The sequence below is a fragment of the Dermacentor albipictus genome, chromosome 5 (assembly GCF_038994185.2).
Source record: "Dermacentor albipictus isolate Rhodes 1998 colony chromosome 5, USDA_Dalb.pri_finalv2, whole genome shotgun sequence".
NCBI classification, from domain to species: domain Eukaryota; kingdom Metazoa; phylum Arthropoda; class Arachnida; order Ixodida; family Ixodidae; genus Dermacentor; species Dermacentor albipictus.
The window spans coordinates 19,411,700-19,430,354 of NC_091825.1; the positions used below are offsets into that span (position 1 = coordinate 19,411,700).

The following is an 18,655-nucleotide window of genomic DNA, read 5'->3' on the forward strand; positions in this document are numbered from 1 at the left end:
CCAGGCCGCTACCTGTCGCCGCAGCGCCGACCAAACACCGGCCCAGCCCGGGGCCGCTCTGCGAGTCCATATCCGGAAAACTAAAAGCAGCAACCGATGGAGATGCGGTTGCTGTTCGTCGAACTGACGAAGATCCTCCGCCGCCGACGAAGACGACGAAGAAACCATCTCGATGACCTAATGACGGCACGCCGCCGTCCCGAAGAAGTCGGGAAGCCAAGACTACACCGACGAAAGACGACTTCACGACGCGACGTTCCAGCTTCAGTTCAACACGACGCAGCCGTAATCCGACGTCAAGACCAAACTGCAACGCCAGAGAAAGAACCACCGACCTCGACATGCTTCTCGACGGCCACGCAGTCACTGCCTTAGTCGACACAGGGGCCGATTACTCCGTAACGAGTGGACACATCGCCGCCCAGTTGAAGAAGGTTAAGACTGCATGGGAGGGTCCCCAAATTCGGACCGGTGGAGGACACCTCATTACGCCAACTGGAATCTGCACGGCAAGAATTACCGTTCATGACCGGACTTACTCTGCCACCTTCGTTATCCTGCAACAGTGTTCGCGAGACGTCATTCTCGGCATGGACTTCCTGAACAAACACGGTGCAATAATAGACCTGAAGTCGAAGTCCATAACGCTGTCGGAAGATCGAGCGATACCACCGGAGAGCTCTAGTAGTCACCGCGCCTTAAGTGTGCTCGCAAGTCAAGTCAGCATCCCGCCTCGCTTAAGCATTGTCATTTCAGTAGGCACCAAAACGCCTGCCGACGTAGAAGGCGTCATCGAGGGTGACCAACGTCTACTGGTAGACCGTGAAATTTGCGTCGCAAGAGGGATCGCTCGACTGCATGGAGGGAAAACTGAAGTGTTGCTGACAAACTTCAGCCAGGAGTTCAAGCACATCAACAAGGGCACGACGATCGCGTACATCGAGGAAATTCTGGAAACCAGTAATGCATTTGTCCTCTCGGATTCCGCCGCATCTACTGCAACGACCATGGTTCCCGAACCAGACTACGACATTATTCCAAGTCTTCCCGTGATTAAGCAACAGCAGCTCAAAAGTCTGCTCCAACGATACAAAGGCTGCTTTTCGACATCTTCGAGGATTCGACAAACGCCAGTCGCCAAGCATCACATAATAACCGAGGAAAGCGCTCGACCACTCCGCCAGAGCCAATACCGAGTTTCGCCGCGAGAACGTGAAGCTATAAGACAACAAGTCGACGAAATGCTGCGCGACGACATCATCCAGCCGTCGAAGAGCCCGTGGGCATGCCCTGTTGTCTTGGTGAAGAAAAAGGACGGCACCTTACTTTTCTGCGTCGATTACCGTCGACTGAACAAAATCACAAAGAAGGATGTATACCCCCTACCACGGATAGACGACGCATTAGATCGGCTCTGCAACGCAAAATACTTCTCGTCGATGGATCTCAAGTCTGGCTACTGGCAAATAGAAGTCGACGAGAGAGATCGCGAAAAGACCGCCTTCATCACGCCAGACGGCCTCTACGAGTTCAAGGTCATGCCATTTGGACTCTGCTCGGCACCTGCAACATTCCAGCGCGTCATGGACACGGTGTTAGCAGGAATGAAGTGGCGGACCTGTCTTGTTTACTTGGATGACGTCGTCATCTTCGCCGAAAATTTCGACGATCACCTTAGGCGGCTTGCGACAGTACTAGAGGCCATCAAGTCATCAGGGCTCACTCTGAAGCCAGAAAAGTGCCGCTTCGCTTACGATGAGCTTCAGTTCCTAGGCCATGTCATCAGCAAGTGTGGAGTTCGTCCCGACCCGCAGAAGACAGCTGCCATTGCAAAGTTCCCGCAGCCCATCGACAAGAAGGCAGTACGTAGATTTCTTGGCATGTGTGCCTACTACAGGCGATTTGTCAAGGACTTTTCACGTATCGCTGAGCCGCTGACACAGCTAACTAAAAGTGACGTCGAGTTCAAGTGAGAAACGCCCCAGGCCGACGCATTTCAAGAACTCAAACGACGCATGTAGTCGCCGCCCGTACTTGCGCACTTCGACGAGCACGCCGATATCGAAATCCACGCTGACGCCAGTAGCCTTGGCCTCGGTGCCGTGCTAGTCCAGAGAAAAGATTGTCATGAACAAGTGATAGCTTACGCTAGCCGGTCTTTGTCAAAAGCGGAAGGCAATTATTCTACAACCGAAAAGGAATGCCTCGCCATCGTTTGTGCTACAGCGAAATTTCGCCCGTATCTATATGGCAGGCCATTCAAAGTCGTCAGCGACCATCACGCTTTGTGTTGGCTAGCGAATTTAAAGGATCCTTCAGGACGGCTGGCGCGGTGGAGCCTAAGACTGCAAGAATATGATATCACTGTAACCTATAAGTCCGGACGAAAACACTCTGATGCCGATTGCCTATCACGCGCCCCCACTGACTCACCGCCGCAAGATGATGAAGGTGACGACGCCTTCCTCGGTATTTTAAGCGCAGAAGACTTCGCTGGACCGCAGCGAGCAGACCAGGAGTTGAAAAACCTCATCGAGTATTTTGAAGGGCACACCGACGTTGTCCCTAGGGCATTTAAGCGAGGATTATTTTCGTTCTCGCTTCAAAACAACCTACTCGTAAAGAAGAACTTCTCACCAGTGCGCGCCAACTACCTTCTTGTTGTCCCGTCAGGACTGCGTCCAGAAGTATTGCACGCCCTACACGACGATCCAACCGCTGGGCACCTTGGATTCTCCCGGACGCTGTCGAGGATACAGGAAAGGTATTATTGGCCACGCCTGACCGCCGACGTCGCCCGTTATGTCAGAACATGCCGAGACTGTCAGCGACGCAAGACGCCACCGACAAGGCCAACCGGATTACTACAGCCAATCGAGCCTCCTTGCCGACCATTCCAGCAGATCGGGATGGACTTGTTGGGACCCTTTCCGACGTCAACAACCGGAAATAAGTGGATCGTCGTGGCGACGGACTACCTCACCCGCTTCGCTGAAACTAAAGCATTTCCGAAAGGTAGCGCCGCCGAAGTAGCGAAATTCTTTGTCGAAAACATCCTGCTGCGACATGGCGCCCCAGAAGTCCTCATCACCGACAGAGGAACGGCCTTTACAGCGGAGCTCACCCAGGCAATTCTGCAATACAGTCAGACAAGGCACAGGAGGACAACTGCCTACCACCCACAGACGAATGGTCTTACGGAGCGGCTGAATAAGACCCTCGCCGACATTCTAGCAATATACGTCAATGTCGAGCACAAGACGTGGGATGCGGTCCTGCCGTATGTAACCTTCAATTACAACACGGCGGTGCAAGAAACAACACAGATCACGCCGTTTAAGCTGGTTTACGGCAGGAACCCGACGACGACGCTCGACGCCATGCTGCCGCACGTAACTGACAAGAGAATGTCGACGTCGCTAGCTATGTCCAGCGCGCCGAAGAAGCCCGACAGCTCGCCCGCCTACGGATCAAGAACCAACAGAGGACCGACAGCCGACACTACAACCTCCGACGACGCTTCGTCGAGTACCAGCCCGGCCACCGTGTTTGGGTATGGACCCCGATACGCCGACGAGGACTGAGTGAGAAACTATTGCGACGCTATTTCGGACCCTACAAGGTCATCCGACGTATTGGCGCACTGGACTATGAGGTCGTACCAGACGGCATTTCGCATTCACAGCGACGTCGCGCACGACCTGAAGTGGTCCACGTAGTGCGTCTTAAACCGTTTTACGGACGCTAACGTACTTTCCTTATTTTGTTTCTTTTTTCTTTGCTACGAGTGCTTATTTCTTACTTTCGTTTGTTTGCAGCATCGGGTCCATGCTTTTTAAGAGGGGGGTATTGACACGTGTACTTATCTTTATCGGGCAACCACGTTTCGCCGCCTAACAAATGTAATCGCACAGCGTGGGACGCGCCTGCATGTATCCGACGTTTCTGGAAAGTTATCGATGCTTCTATCCGATGTCTGTTGTCGCGGTACCTTATGTTATCTGATTCTGTCACCTGACGCGAATGGTGTAGAACTTTGTGGAAGGCACGCGGGTCCGAACGATTAGTCTGGAACATTCGACGACTGCTCTATAAAAGCCTACGCGCTTGACCTGCTGATCAGATTTTACGACGATCGCCGACTGTGTTCGCCGCTATCGTTGTGCTTTAAGTGTAGCCTGTTTTGTGGGCACAGGTTCGCCCAATAAAAGCTAGTTTTGTCTTTCACAGTACTGCTACTGTGTTCTTTGACGTCACGACCACGTGACAATATATGGCACATATCGGCAAGTCAATCGAAGGCGTTGCGTCCCTCATTATTAACCTCAAAATGTCTTCTGCCTGTGGTAGTGACAACGTTACCACAAAGCTCTAAAAGACTACTGTATGTACTTGAAGTATCATTCTGCATCGTATTGACACGTGTACTTGTCTTTATCGGGCGACCACGTTTCGCCGCCTAACAAATGTTATCGCACAGCGCGGGACGCGCCTGCATGTATTGGAAGTTTCTGGAATGTTATCGGTGCTTCTATCCGCTGTCTGTTGTCGCCGAACCTTGTGTTATCTTTTTCATCACATGACGCGAATGGTGTAGAACTTTGTGGAAAACACTCGGGTCCCAGCGATTAGTCGGGAACATTCGACGACTGCTGTATAAAAGCCGACGCCCTTGACCCACTGATCAGAGTTTGACGATCGCCGACTGTGTTCGCCGTTGTCGCTGTTCTTTAAGTGTAGCCTGTTTTTGTGGGCACAGGTTCGCCCAACAAATGTTTCTTTGTTTCACGGTATTTCTACTTTCTTTATACGTCACTACCACGTGACAATACCTTCAAGCAGTATTTATCGTCTGGTGTGTCGCCCGATGACTGAAAGTCGTGAAGGCTAGCCCCATTTAAAAAAAATGAAATAAACACAGGCATAAGAACTACCACCAAATATCAATGACATCTGTTTCACGCAAATTATTGCAGCACATAAACGTCTTGTGCATTCACATACATCCGAAATGTATCACATTCTTCACGAAACAGCATGGGGTGCTATAACGTAAAAGTATTCCAAACTTTTCTATTCCAACTCTGCAATCAGCCCACCGCGATTGGTTAGAAATTTTATGGGCCACCCCCATTTCACCAGTCTCTCACGCGACGTCACGAAAACAACGATAGACCCCCCTTTTATATGACGTGTACACACTGATTATGCATAATTTGACCAAACAAAACAAACATAGTTATTGCTGATTTGGCACCTTTCTTGCCATTAGCCCTCGGCTATGGGTCAAAAGTTTTCGGACTGCACCTATTCACCTGCCTCTCAGGCGACGTCACAAAACCGCAAGAACTTTCCGCGTCAAAGTGACGCGTACGCGTTAAAGATGCATTAAAGGGAAGCTGAAAGGTTTTCCAGAAAAAATGAGTGAACATCTGTACATAATGGTTTTCAACCCTCCGAATTCGAATATCGTATCCAAATTGAGCGAAAGAAAGCGCAAATATATTTTATTTTGACGAAAAGTGCAGCAGCGGACACGCCCAGCTCGTGCGTCTCGTTTCCGCCTGTGACGTCAACTCTGCGTCGTGACGTCAACTCTGCCGCTGCCGACCGCTGCCGCTACACATGAAGCGCGGTGCCAGGTAGTTTGGTGCTGTTTTCTGAGACGGTAATGGAAAATTTAGAGAGACTGCGTCTTTCTGAGGAGTTCGGCGTTACTCCCTACATGTACGAGCCGATTGCGAAGAGCCGGCCTCTCGAAGAAGCAAACGATGCTGGTGCGAGCAGTGCTTTAGACGCGAACGAAAGCAAAGCCTTGTGATCTCCTCGTGTTGGAAATGCTCTTTAGTGAGTGTGTTTTTTCCAAAGCGATCTAGTGATCTCGGCGATCTTTCGGTGATCTAGTGAGCTCGTTTCCGGTCAAACAACTGCAGTGTTGTGTTCCTGCATGCCTCCTCGTGGAACGTAAGCGGGGATGCGATCGTCGGCATTTGTGCGCTGTCCAAAGCTGTCGGCAATCTACAAAGACGGTTTAAACGCGCGAAAAGCTTCCCGGTTCATGCGGTACGTGTAGCGACCTTCATCTGTTGACTACCACTCACGTTGACTACCACTCACGTTGACTACCACGCACGTTCACTACCACGCACGTTGACTACCACTCTACATACACGCAGACGCACCAACAAAGGAATGCAGGGTCGATCGAAGCAGATACACGATGGCACGCACGCAGAAACAAGCGCGGTCAGGCACGGTCGCGGACGCTGCGAAGGAACGAAGCAGAGTTGACGTCACAACACCGCGGTTTCCGGTCTCCGCTCCGCTCGCTCACTCAAAGGGGGGCGGAGCTACAGCGCAATTTCAACCGACGATTACGTCGCTCCTAATTGAAAAAAAAACCCAAATTTTACCGACATGGTTTATAAGGTTCCCGCATCCGTATATGAGCGTCTTATTGAATTCGACAGACTCTTCAGCTTCCCTTTAATATGCCGAACAAAACTGAATTTTCACCTGAACAGCCGCAGGCTGCCCCATTACGGAAAGAATAAAACATGGCTGCCGCAGATCGCTCCGGCACTGGCTACTCGCCCCAGCGGGAGAGCATGGGTTTATTTGCGTGTAATAAAACATTTTGCATCACCGTGTATCGTTTTCGAGAACTTCCGGCACGTTTAGGACCTTGTTCTGCCAACTCTTCTTAGGATCTATTTTAGCGCCATTCTTGAGCTTCTGTTGCATGTCGCCGCGATTATCGACCAGCCACCGGAAGTTACTAAGAGAAAGCGGACCAATCGCAGACGCCGGCACCACCCTCTTTATCCACTTATCGATATTTAGTGCAGTGGCCCTGACCCATCGAATCCCTCTCCACTTGAGCCTGCTCCTCGACTTTTGTGAGCCAATTAGATAAGACAAGCCGCTCAGTTCAGGCAATGTTATTCGTTTTTCAAGCAAACAAAAGAGACCTCCTATGAACGAGGAGAGCATTTGATTGGTTTGTTCAGACAACCCTGTTTCTGGAGCTCGGGCTTCACAACTCACTTGACGCGTTAATCGAGGCGCACGACATTGCGCAGTATTAACGATTGTCTAATTCAAAGAAAGGTCGATGCATCCTCGAGGCACTCGGCATCGCATACCACACTCAGCATGGAGAAAAGATGGCGGTTCAGGCCTCGGTCCACGACCGCCTGATCATCCCGCCGCTTCCCAAAAACATGCACCCGACGCCCCACGCCGCGAGACCCAACAAACGAGCAAGAGAACTTCAGAAGAAGTTGGGCAATAGCAACGAGGCGGTGTACGTAGACGCTGCGCGATATGAAGGAGAGAAAAGCGCACACGTAATCACGGTTGTAGACCGCACGGGTAAGTGCCTCGCGAGCGCTACAGTGACCACGGGACACACGGAGGCGGCCGAAGAAACCGCAGTAGCCCTAGCACTGGCCACGGTGCCTAGCGCTGCGATCGTGATCAGCGACTCGCAGGCAGCAATCCGCGGCTTCGCACGCGTTCGCGTCTCGCGGGAAGCGGTCCGCATACTCCAAATTTTTGACGACGGTGACTCGTCATCGCCCTCGCAACCCCAAAATTCTACAGTCTTCTTCTTCTGGACCCCGGCACACACCGATGTCCCACTCGCGGGCAGCGAGGCGGCCCACGCCACGGCTCGAGGTCTCACACGCCAAGCTGCCGCAGATTATGTGGCCACCGCCCCCACCCCCGAGAGCGGGGCATCGGATCTGCCTGATCGGGACACTACAACAGAAATGCAGCAACAAGAATCACAATGGGCGTGGGGCGATCGCCTGACCACGTTCAGAGATCTCACTCAACACTACAGACTCCAAAGACGCACATTCCCGCCACCACACAAGTTAAACAGGAATGAGGCCGTAACTTTACGCTTGCTCCAGACACACAGCTACCCTAGCCCCGCGGTCCTACATCACTTCTACCCAGGCTTATATCCAACAGATGCCTGTAAAGCTTGCGGACAGCGAGCAACGCTGCGACATATGCTGTGGGAATGTGCCGGCAACCACGGTAATGGGACCACATCCGTTCGCGACGCGTCCGTAATCACGGCCGTTTCCACAGTACGGGAAGCCTCGAGCTTGCTTCTCCCCGACGCCGCCCCAGCTGCGGGGCCCGCTGGGGACCTTCTCCATCGGCGCCGCCACCGCTGGGAGGTAGCTCTCAAAAGTTCAGAGTTGGCCGACCAGCTCTGGGCCGTCCGGCAAGGCAAAGATGCCGCCCGAGTTCAAGGACTTGGAGCCGCCACCTGAGGCCACCACAACAAAACTGCCGGCCATTCATTAATAAAGTTTCTTCTCTCTCTCTCTGTACGGCCCATGCTTTTAGGAAAGCCTTCCATGCGAATCACAATTACTAAAGTTTACGATTGATTTACATTTCAATATAAATAACAACCAGGAAACGGATGCCACTTTATCGTACTTTTCAAAAGCATTTGGTCGTGTTTCTCATTGCCCTCTTATTTCTAAATTCTCTGCTCTAAGTACTGACTCACTATTAACTCACTCTCGTGGCTTCTCAATTTTTCATCAGTTCGTCATCAATTTATTATCCTTAACAGCTGTCCTATTACTGACGTCACATCTGATGCATTCCAGGAAAGCGTCTTAGGACATTTTCTTTTCTTCATATACATTAACTACTTACATTTCAATATTTCCTCTTGCTTACTGCTATTTGCTGACGGCTGCGTTGTTTATTACATAAATATATTTACTAACGACTAAGTAGCCCGGCAACGTGATCTTGACAATAACAACAACTGGTGCAGTAGGTACAAAATTTCTCCTGATACATCCAAGTGCAACATACTCTCGTTTTCACGTAAACGGACACGTTTCATATATTCGTACAGTTTAAGTCACACAGCTGTGTCCCGTACAAAACTCTACAATTACAATGGCGTAAATCTCAGCCAATCTTTCTTGGTCTTGGCATATCCTAATCCGTGCTACTGTATCTGTTTACACAGTAGCGCAGAAGCACGCGGACGGTGAAAGAAACAGACGCGACATAGTGCAAATTATCAACTAGGTTTGCTGTTTTATTTGTTTTCTTTTGTTTTCTTTATAGTTATTTACAGCTGCGCTTGTGAGTGAGTGAGTGAGTGAGTGAGTGAGTGAGTGAGTGAGTGAGTGAGTGAGTGAGTGAGTGAGTGAGTGAGTGAGTGAGTGAGTGAGTGAGTGAGTGAGTGAGTGAGTGAGTGAGTGAGTGAGTTAACCTTATTTTGGTCCAGAGAAGACGCAGGGGAGACCCCACGCGACCCGGCTAGTCCCACGTTGGGATCGCCACGCCGAGCTTGACGGCCCGATCGCAGGCACTCTGGAGGGCCAGGGTAGCGTCGTTGAGTTCGAGGCTGCCCTCTTGGGCAGCCAGCGAACAGTTTGAACGCCTGTCATAGTATAACAGCACAGCTCCTACCATAGCAGAACGGTACCCACGTTGTTACGATAGTCGCGTATGTTGCATGGCTCCTAAACCGCAGCTCATAAATAGAGGGTAATACTGTAATAAGCTCAAATTAGTGAATGGAACATTCAGAAATACACAACTGATCTCCGAGGCTGATTGTATGCTCAAATATGCGCGCACACATCGCGTTGCGTATTGCGTCCACTTCAACGCCAGCAGAAACTCCGGCCATGACGCCTTAAACCACTTCAGCACGTCTCACAGAACCGTTTACCACGTAGAAGACGCACGTCATACTAAAAAGACCGCATGACCGCGAAAACAAACACCAGAACCTACTGCCGAGCGTATACCTGCCTTGAAAAACACCGCTTTCACCCAAGCCAGTATGGCGCTACTCATACGCGGCGCCACTGCGTTCACAATATGGCGGCGCCTACGAAAAAAATGGTGTATACTGTGCCGCGTACAAGACAGGCCACACACTCGAAAGCAGCAGCGCACGCATTCGCTGTAGACGCTTCAATGGCATGGCAGGCAGAAAAGTGAGCTATACGAGATGCAGCGAGGTGGTTTGTAAGGGGGGAAGGATGCAAGCAAAATACTCTCTCGTTTGAGGTATTTGGTCGCTCAGGATGCAAGGGGCTGTCTGCATCTTACTTTTGTAGCGATAAAAGAGGGATTTATGGTTTCCTGCACGCACAATGAAAACTGTTGTGTTACCATGAGCGTTGTCAAAAAAGAAACACCGGTGGCAACTGGCCTCACCTACGGTGATACATCAGCAACCTGGCGGTGGAAAGTGTGGCGTAATCAGTTGCGACGGCTACCCATTTGTTCCCAGAGGATGACATGGGAAAGGCACCGAGGAGGTTTAATCCAACACGAAAGAACGGTTCCACAGGGACGGTGATCCGCCGGAGATGAACGGCAGGTAGCACCTGAGGTGTTTTCCGACGCTGGCAGGGATCACAGGCAGCAACATAGCGTCGGACGGAGCGAACGAGACCAGGCCTATAGAAGCGGCGCGGACGCGGTCGTACGTGCGGGTTACGCCGAGATGTCCTGCAGTGGGTGCGTCATGCATCTCAAAGAGCACAGTCTGTCGTAGATGTTTTGGCACGACAAGAAGAAGATCAGGGACATCAGGGAGGAAGCTCCTTCGGTACAGAATGTCGCCCTGGAGGACATATCGGCGAACGGATGCGTCGGTAGGTGTAGAGCGCAGACGCTCGGTGAATGCTCGGAGCGATAGGTCTCGGTACTGCTCATCGGCGAAGGGGCGAAGGGGACGCGGGTGGCACACATGCCAATTACGGGGGCTGTTCCGCGATGGGCGACATGGGCAACAGGCGCCGTGACGGTCATGATTATTTTCTTCAGCTAGTTACGAAGATCAGCGCTCACTACCGACAAATGCGATCCAGTGTCTGTAAGAGCAGACGCAGAAACACCGTCGACTTGCACGTCAAGAAGGCTCAGATGAGTGGGCAACGTCATTAGAGGATTTGGCGACGTAGGGAGCAATGCAGCGTCACCTCGAGGCGCTGCATCGTCTAGTTTTCCGGCTGGGAGTGGCTTCAGAAGGGAGTCGGCGAATTGGAGCGACGGAGCTGGGGAGAGCGAGATTGTCGTCGTTGGGGCGAAGGCGAACGAGAATAGGGGTGGTTCGGCGCAGGAGAATCAGTGGCGGCATTATCGGAGCGTGCGGCATAGGGACGAGAAGGGCCACCTGGGGGGCGAGAGTAGGCAGTATAAGTAGACCGGGTCGGGGAACTCCAGTGACTGCGACAGTGTCGAGAAATGTGCCTGATTCGACAGCAGGAAAAACAAATGGGTTTGTCGTCAGCAGTGCGCCATTAAGATGGGTGGCGGGAACGTGGTGGATTCGATTAGGCAAAAGCTCCGAGACTTTTTATTTTATTTTATTTATTTTTATTTATACATACTGCAGCGCAATTCGCGCTATAGCAGGAGTGGGTTGAGAAAAGGTATAGAAAATGCATTGGAGTATATAGCGGTAAACAGAAGTGAGCACAAGCCGACGTATCTACCAGCAGTTTGCCCGTCTGCCCAACACCCCAGCGACGTCTTCCTGTGCCGACGCTCTTCGTCCCAACAACACTGGCGATGTTACAAGTGTCGTCCGGTGTGAGATTGAGGCCACCTATGCAGCTGCCTTCGACTACAGGACACTTTCAGCACGATTCCCGAAACCCTTAATATCAGCCCTTATGCATTCCACTAACTCTTAATTCTTCTCTTTTCCTAATCTTCTCCTTCTTCTCTAATCTTTTCCGGTCCACAAATACGTCACGCGCAGCCAAGTTTCTTTCCCACTCATTGTACCTGATAACCAAAGATGCTCTTGACATTGTGAATTTACTCTTTTCCATTTGGCTTCCTGATGGATGAGCGTTCCGACTACCCCTTCCTTTCTTTCCGACTTAGTTCTGTTGCACCCTTCCCAAACATAATTCTCAATAACTGGCGGCTCTTCTGAGTCTCTAAGGTTCGTTTCTGTAACCGCATACACCCCTATTTGTTTGCTATGTAACTGCTCCTCATTCTCTGCCCACTTTTCCTTTCTTCTGCCGCCCTGCTTGTTTATGTGGCCTATTGCATGGTGAGCTCTTTTTCTTGCTTTCCCCCTTTTTCTGTTATTGACTGCGATGCTCTTCTGATGTTCCCCTAGGGTACTTCCTTCATTACTATCTACTCTGACCTCCTGAGCGCCCGTGGGCCCTCTAAAAAAGCAACAGCGTGTCCAGCAAGTCGCCAGCCCACTTCTCGTGCTAGCCTGTAATTGAAGTGGATCCCGTCTCCTTTAAAACCACCACAACGTCTCACTTCCCTGTTTACTTCGACAACCTCGAAGCGTTTCTCTCGGCTCATTTTCCATATTGCCTCATTAGCAGCCACTACGGCTCTTTGTGCGTGACTGTCACGCACAGGTATTTCCGGCACCATGCACGCCACGATCTGCACCTGAGCGGATAGCTCGCGCAAGTCGTCCAACCCCTTCGCCAACGCTGGGCTAGTCCTGGCCCTTTCCTGTTCAGGACGTCATTTGGCCCACCTGCTACTATGACAAGGTTGCGCGCCTGGGCATTTTCCGCGACCTTTTCTTTTGCTCGCTCCATGACAGAACCCGGTGTCCACCGTGAAAATGCCCCTACCGCCACTCTTTTGTCGCCTTTCCCCCTCTCCACTATTGCTTTTGATCAACCAGCCAGATTTGAGTCGCCAGCGATAATCATCCTTTCACTCTCTCCTACCTCTCCCTGCTTCCCTTTGTCCTTTTCCGCGTGATTCGGACTCGACAAGGGGCATTGTCCCCTGGGCTCCTGCTTTATCCGCGTGGCAGCCTCAAGGTAGGTACCGCTCTTACCAGCTAACCCTTCATCACCCTGCATGTGCTCCACGTATTTCGCTGACCCTCCCTCGCCTGTCGCGTCGGGGGTCTGCGTTCCATTGTCACGCACATTCTCGGTCACAATGGCGGCCCTGTTCAGCTTTTCCTCGGCTGCTTTAAGTCTCTTTTCAACCACCTTCCATGCATCACGCTCCCTGTTTAGCTCATTTTTGAGCTCTCACACCTGTTTGTGAAGCTCTTTCTGGAAAGCCTCCATTTTCTGCAGCCTAGTATCGACATCACATCGTGTGCCGGTTTATTCGACGCCCTCTCCATTCTCATCCATCTCTTCATCTGCCTTGAGGGACCCCCCGCGTACTGCCAGCTTTACCGGCTTTCTCGCCATGTATTGCACGGTTTTTTGCAAATACTATAATACTGTAAGAATGCTAGTACTGATGCAAATACTATAATACTATATCAATGCAGAGCACATGCCTTTTAGCAAAAACCGATACGCACAGGACCCAAATCCTCAAAATGCCGCAAAGCAACTCTCACCACTGTTTCAAAGACAATCAATGCCGCGGAGACCGAAGGTATGACACGTTCTCGCACGCGCTCAATCACGCGGCCACGCTCTCACTTTTCTACCAAAACACGCACAGTAAAACCACTAGTAGCTATTTGTCTTGCCACTTCCAAGCCATCATTTAAAGACTAGAAACACTCAACATCCCACCCGGCTGCACCTGTTGGAGCTGGTGGCACGAAAAGACGCTCTAACCATCCTGCAAAACAAATCTACACGAAGCACACCCACGCACCCGAAATACGAGAGACAAAAAAGGAAAGAAAAAGAAAACCACCCAATTACTATTTAAAGGCAAGAAACCAGCAAATAAAAAAACAGAATTAAGCTCAAAGCATGCACAAAAACATGATTTCGTCGCCACCACGGAGCCCCGAAAAGCACGCGCATTCACCACAAAATCTAAGCTAACTCCAACCTAAATCCAAGCAAACTGCATCGCAACGCCATATACAGGCAGCATCTGGGATCGAGACAGCCAATGGGTGCCCTTTATTATCTGCAGGCGTGTCGCTTGACTCGTGTCAATGTTTCGTGCTTCAGCTCTCCAAAATGCCGAGCGACGCCACTGCTCCGGCTCCCGCTGCGTGGAGTATACCACTTTTGTTGGTGCCTGTACCTGCCGGTCTTGTTCAAGCAGCTCCAGGCGGAAACTCACCCCTTCTTGGGCCCTCGCCTCAGCTGACTGCTCTGGCCGGCCACACTCTGCAGTCGCCCTGCTGACGGCGTCATCGAGCTCCTGCTGCTTCGGCTGTGTGCCTGCAAAGCTGGAAGTCCTTCGTCGGGCTGCCGCTGCCGGGGGTGCACTTGCGCAGCTGGTGGGTCTTCATGCAACGCAAAAGCAAAGAGTGCTCATTCACTGATTACTGAGCTTGATTATCCTAACAGGCCACTTTGAAACGTCACTGTAGGTACATAGCTACAATAATAATACACAACACAGCCGCGTAATTAGAGCAAGAAGATGTCGTGGAATGCTGGTAACAGTAACCTATAATGAGCGCAAGGAATCTCTGTCGTAACATAATGCCTTACAGTCAGTATCTATGGCTCATGCGGAATGATGTTGGTAGCTACAACATGTCATTTCTAGGCTTGCATTTCTGCTCCTTGATTAAGTGCAGTAACTATTTTCGACATCAAGGCAAGAACAGATGCAGATGTAGTACTTCATAACAAGATCTTATAACAACTGCAAGCAATAGTATTACAATAGCTAGTGAACTGCCTTCCGTGCAAGGCCGCTCGGCTCAGCAACAAACAGCAGCAGGGCTCGACATCACGAAGACGCTTGCTGCTGGTGTCTCCGTTAGGGAAGCGCTGGGACCTGCTGCTTCCTTCGAGATCGTGTCCGGCAGTCAGAATAGTGTTTAGACATTGTGAGCAGTGTCTGCAATGAACATCATTTACGCAAGTTACTGCTCAGAGTACCTAACCTATACAATCACTCGCACAAAAAGCAAAAACAAAATTGCTGATAACATTTTGCACTCTTGCGTTATAATCTACTATGCAGATGCATAATTTATAAGGTCACAGGTCACGCGAACCTTACTTTTTACATCCAACTGTACGCACTTCGCTATCGGCTAAGAACTGGGAGAAGGCGAGGCACGCAGGCTGCCAACGGTCCTCCCGAGGACGTCGAGGACGCGGCCCTCGTTGCCGCACACTTTCCCGCATGCCGTAGCGCTGTGAACACGTGAACAAGAACAACAACGTGAAACGACATTACTGTCAGGATTATTAGGGAGTTCACCTGTCCTCGCTTCGCCGCCCTGGCAGCCTTCTTTCTCGCTTTATGGGCCATCATTACCCAGTGATTGCGCCAGCAGCTTGTCGTTTTCCCCGCTGACCCCTGTTCATTCAGAACACCCGCTATCTCGTCCCACAGCTCGTTTTTTCTAGCAGCACTCATACGTAGCGAGAGCTCTGTAGAGACTCTCACCAGGTATGGATGGTGCACGATAAGCTGCAGCAGGATAGCGGCCGGTTCTTCTGACACACGTGGGCCTTTCGCCTACATTCTTCACCCTTTCTAAAAATTTTAGGATTTCAGCCGGGCCACAACACCCTAAGAAAGTTACAGGCAAATTATTTGTGTAGGATTTGCGCCTGAATAAAATGCTCACTGGGATTTTATTGGTTTATGTTTACCTTTTTATACTGTTAATGCAAAAAAAGTTAAACTCGCTACTCACATTTACCGTTGTAGCAGCTCCTTTGTCGGAGCGGAATCATCATTCCAGAGGCGCCTGACATAGGACGGGTTACCGCCGTTGCGATCGTTTTGACGAAGCTATTATATGGTCGTGGTGGTGCCCTATTGAAAGGTGCTGAGTGGTTTGAAAGTTCTCGATCCTCTATGTTACAAATTTTGTCCTCCGGTGTTATGAATAATTCTTGTTGGTGCTTCCTAAAAATAAGGATCACACGTCATACAATACATACAGAGAAAACCGCACAAGATTGCTCGCACTACACAAGCAATGTCCTCACTCTTGTATCTCACGGCTCCCGGAGGAAGCGTCTGAAATTCTTCTCAGACGAAAGTGCGGCGCTGTGGGTCGCAATCAGTTGCGTTGCACTACGGACTGGCGCGCACGCTCGGGGGTCAGCCATTCGGGTTCAGCAGAGGCCGTCATTTTGCCTGCAATCAAGGCCATCAATTGGATGCAGACTCGACAAATGTGTTTTCATGGTTTCAAAAAATGGAGCACTTGCGTTTCTTCGTGCTACGGCGGCTGTTGCGTTTTAAGGTTGTCAAACAAATTTGATTTACCTATCAAGGATGTGTGCTTTTATGAAATCCCGTTTTACAAAATAAATTTGCTATTGAGCCCCAGAAAAAGTGAAGAGAACGCGAAAGAAACATCCAGCCAACGGAAGGAGCTTTTGATTGGACCACTCGAAAAATGCTCGTCCCTACGCATCCGCCATTTACAAAAGCGCTGATGCTCTTCCAATCGACAGTGCACTTTCCTGTCTTGATGGGCCAGAAACAAGTCACTCAAACAAGGCGCGGTGTAGGAACCTGTGCAAACGCCTGCATTTTGTATGGCGTTTGAATCACGCCAAGAGGCGATTGTCGAGGAAAGATAAAAGTTGAGAAGCTGTAAGAATTTCCCGGAAGCAAGATCTGCTTAATTATGGAGCTTCACTACACCATGAGCTTCAATAGCGCTTTCCAGACATAGGAGATCCGTAGGGCTTATTGTAGCGTGTTTCCTTGCTGAATACCCGGTGCAGGGCCTGTAAGGTGTTTCCGAATATATGAACAAACCTGATGATAGTCCACAGGGCTGGGTCACAACCAGTTGAGCCTGCTACAATGCACAATTTCTGCTCAAAGGCAGTGTATGGTAAAGCAGCCAAGGCGATACAATTTTCCGCAGTCCCCCAGTACAAAGTGCCTCATCATCAGATGTTGGTTCCGGCACGTAAAACCCCATAATTTTTTTCAAATGTTAGGTAAGTTTGCTCGGGTGAAGAAGTGCGTTGCTGTTTTAGACGTTTAATTATCCTGTGAGAGTACTCCAATACACTTGCTATTCGTCTTTGTTTCATTTGCGGCTTTTTTTGGTTTAGGAACGCTTGCACATAGCTATTTAACTATACTACATCTGTGGATTTCCTTTCAGTCCCAAGAGCGTTCAGACGAGAAACTTGGGAACGAAAAATATACTGACGTACTTCTACTAACACAATATGCTTGTTTCTATGCTGGTTGGATTTCTCTTGGATTTATCTGAATGGCTGAAACTATCAATTTCAGCTACACGATAACTCGTTGCCAGTTGCCAGCAGAAAGCACTGACAAAGGCCGAAGCGAAGATGCCAGTGGTGCATCGTGTTCGCTTTTGCGTGCGTCAGTGCTTTCTATTGGAAACCCTTCTTTGCTGTGTGAAACCAAAGAGTTCAAGCAACCGCTATTCCCCTGTCGATATTGCAGTCCGTTTAAAAAAGGTAAAAACGGAATGCTCTCACTACCGTACCCCATGCGCTCCAACTATGCTGCCCAAGCTTATTCAGCGCACTAGCGGCAATTGATGAGGCCAGCAAGTCTCTCTGCGTTCTACAGCGGCAGCTGCCGACCAGTGTTGCCAGGTTTGGCTATACATAGCCAAATTGGGCTACAGAAAAAAAATATTTGGCGTCGACTTGGGTGAGTTGGCTACGTGGCTATATTTGGGCTACTGAAAATCTGCGACTTGGCTTTGTTTAGGCTATGAGTGGATCATTAATCCACGCTCCAGAGGTGACTCTCATACAGTAGAAACAAAACTTGAAGCCTATGTTTTAGCTGGCTGAGCCAGCAGCGTGGCTGTGCGTGTGTGCGCGAAATGCCCCCCCCCCCCTCCCCCTCAGTGCATCATTCTTTGAGCCGATGATTTTATCCTTGATGACCATAAATTTAGACCGCGCTTCACCGTGCTAACATTTACTCCAGCAATGTTGTCTCATCTTCGTCTTATCCCGACACCCAATTACCGGGCATCGGGATGAGCCTGGGAGTGGAGGGTGTTTCACAGTGCACTGTACTAACATGGCAATGCTGAGAAATAGAGAGCAATGTGGTTGTGCCATCGTGGCGCCGACATGAAAGAAGGGAAGCCTGGGTAAATGACACGCTCCAGTGTGTCCAAGGCGAAGGTGTCTGGTTGAAGTATCCCGCTAGGCACAGTTTCTGACCTAGTCCGCGTCTCCCACGATAAGCTTTTTACTGACATTTTTCCTTTGCGTGTGAAATGAACTTTAATGTGACAGGCGTTAAGGGCCCCGTGTCGCAGAAAATCCTGCGTCGACGCCGTTGCTGAGCGAAAAAATTATACCGAACCACGTAGGCCCTTCGGCTGGCGCATAACCATTACTGAAGTAACTGATTTTCTCAAAGTAAAACGCGGCAGAAAATTCGTAAAACACGACTTACACTCCCTCTATAGACATGGTAGCGTCGAATTGTAATTTGATTATACGAGAAAACTATGTTTGTTATGCGGAACCTCGAACACAAACCCGTTTTCTAGCTGCTGTGCGACATCTTAGTAGGGAGGCGATGGTTTGGGCTAGTTGGTTTTCCATGAGAATGAGTGGTGCAGCGCGAATCAGGACATGGGACACAGGAAAAAAACGAGGACAAGCGGTTACTGCCAAGTAGGATCGGCGCGCCCCACTCGGTTCCATGCAACACCATACAGATGGCACTCGCCTCCGCAGCATCGGCGGCGCCTGCAATGCGAGTTGAATGAAAA

At 50.3% G+C, this 18,655-nt stretch overlaps 1 protein-coding gene across 1 annotated transcript in view; it reads right to left on the minus strand.

The window, feature by feature from the left end:
• The window catches only part of LOC135914796 (uncharacterized), a 77,865-nt gene that overhangs the window by 36,868 nt on the left and 22,342 nt on the right, over positions 1–18,655 (minus strand). Inside the window, exon 2 of the mRNA XM_070538308.1 lies at positions 14,062–14,227. Coding sequence (XP_070394409.1) covers positions 14,062–14,135 — 74 coding nt within the window. The 5' untranslated portion in view covers positions 14,136–14,227. The remainder of the gene's footprint in view (positions 1–14,061; positions 14,228–18,655) is intronic.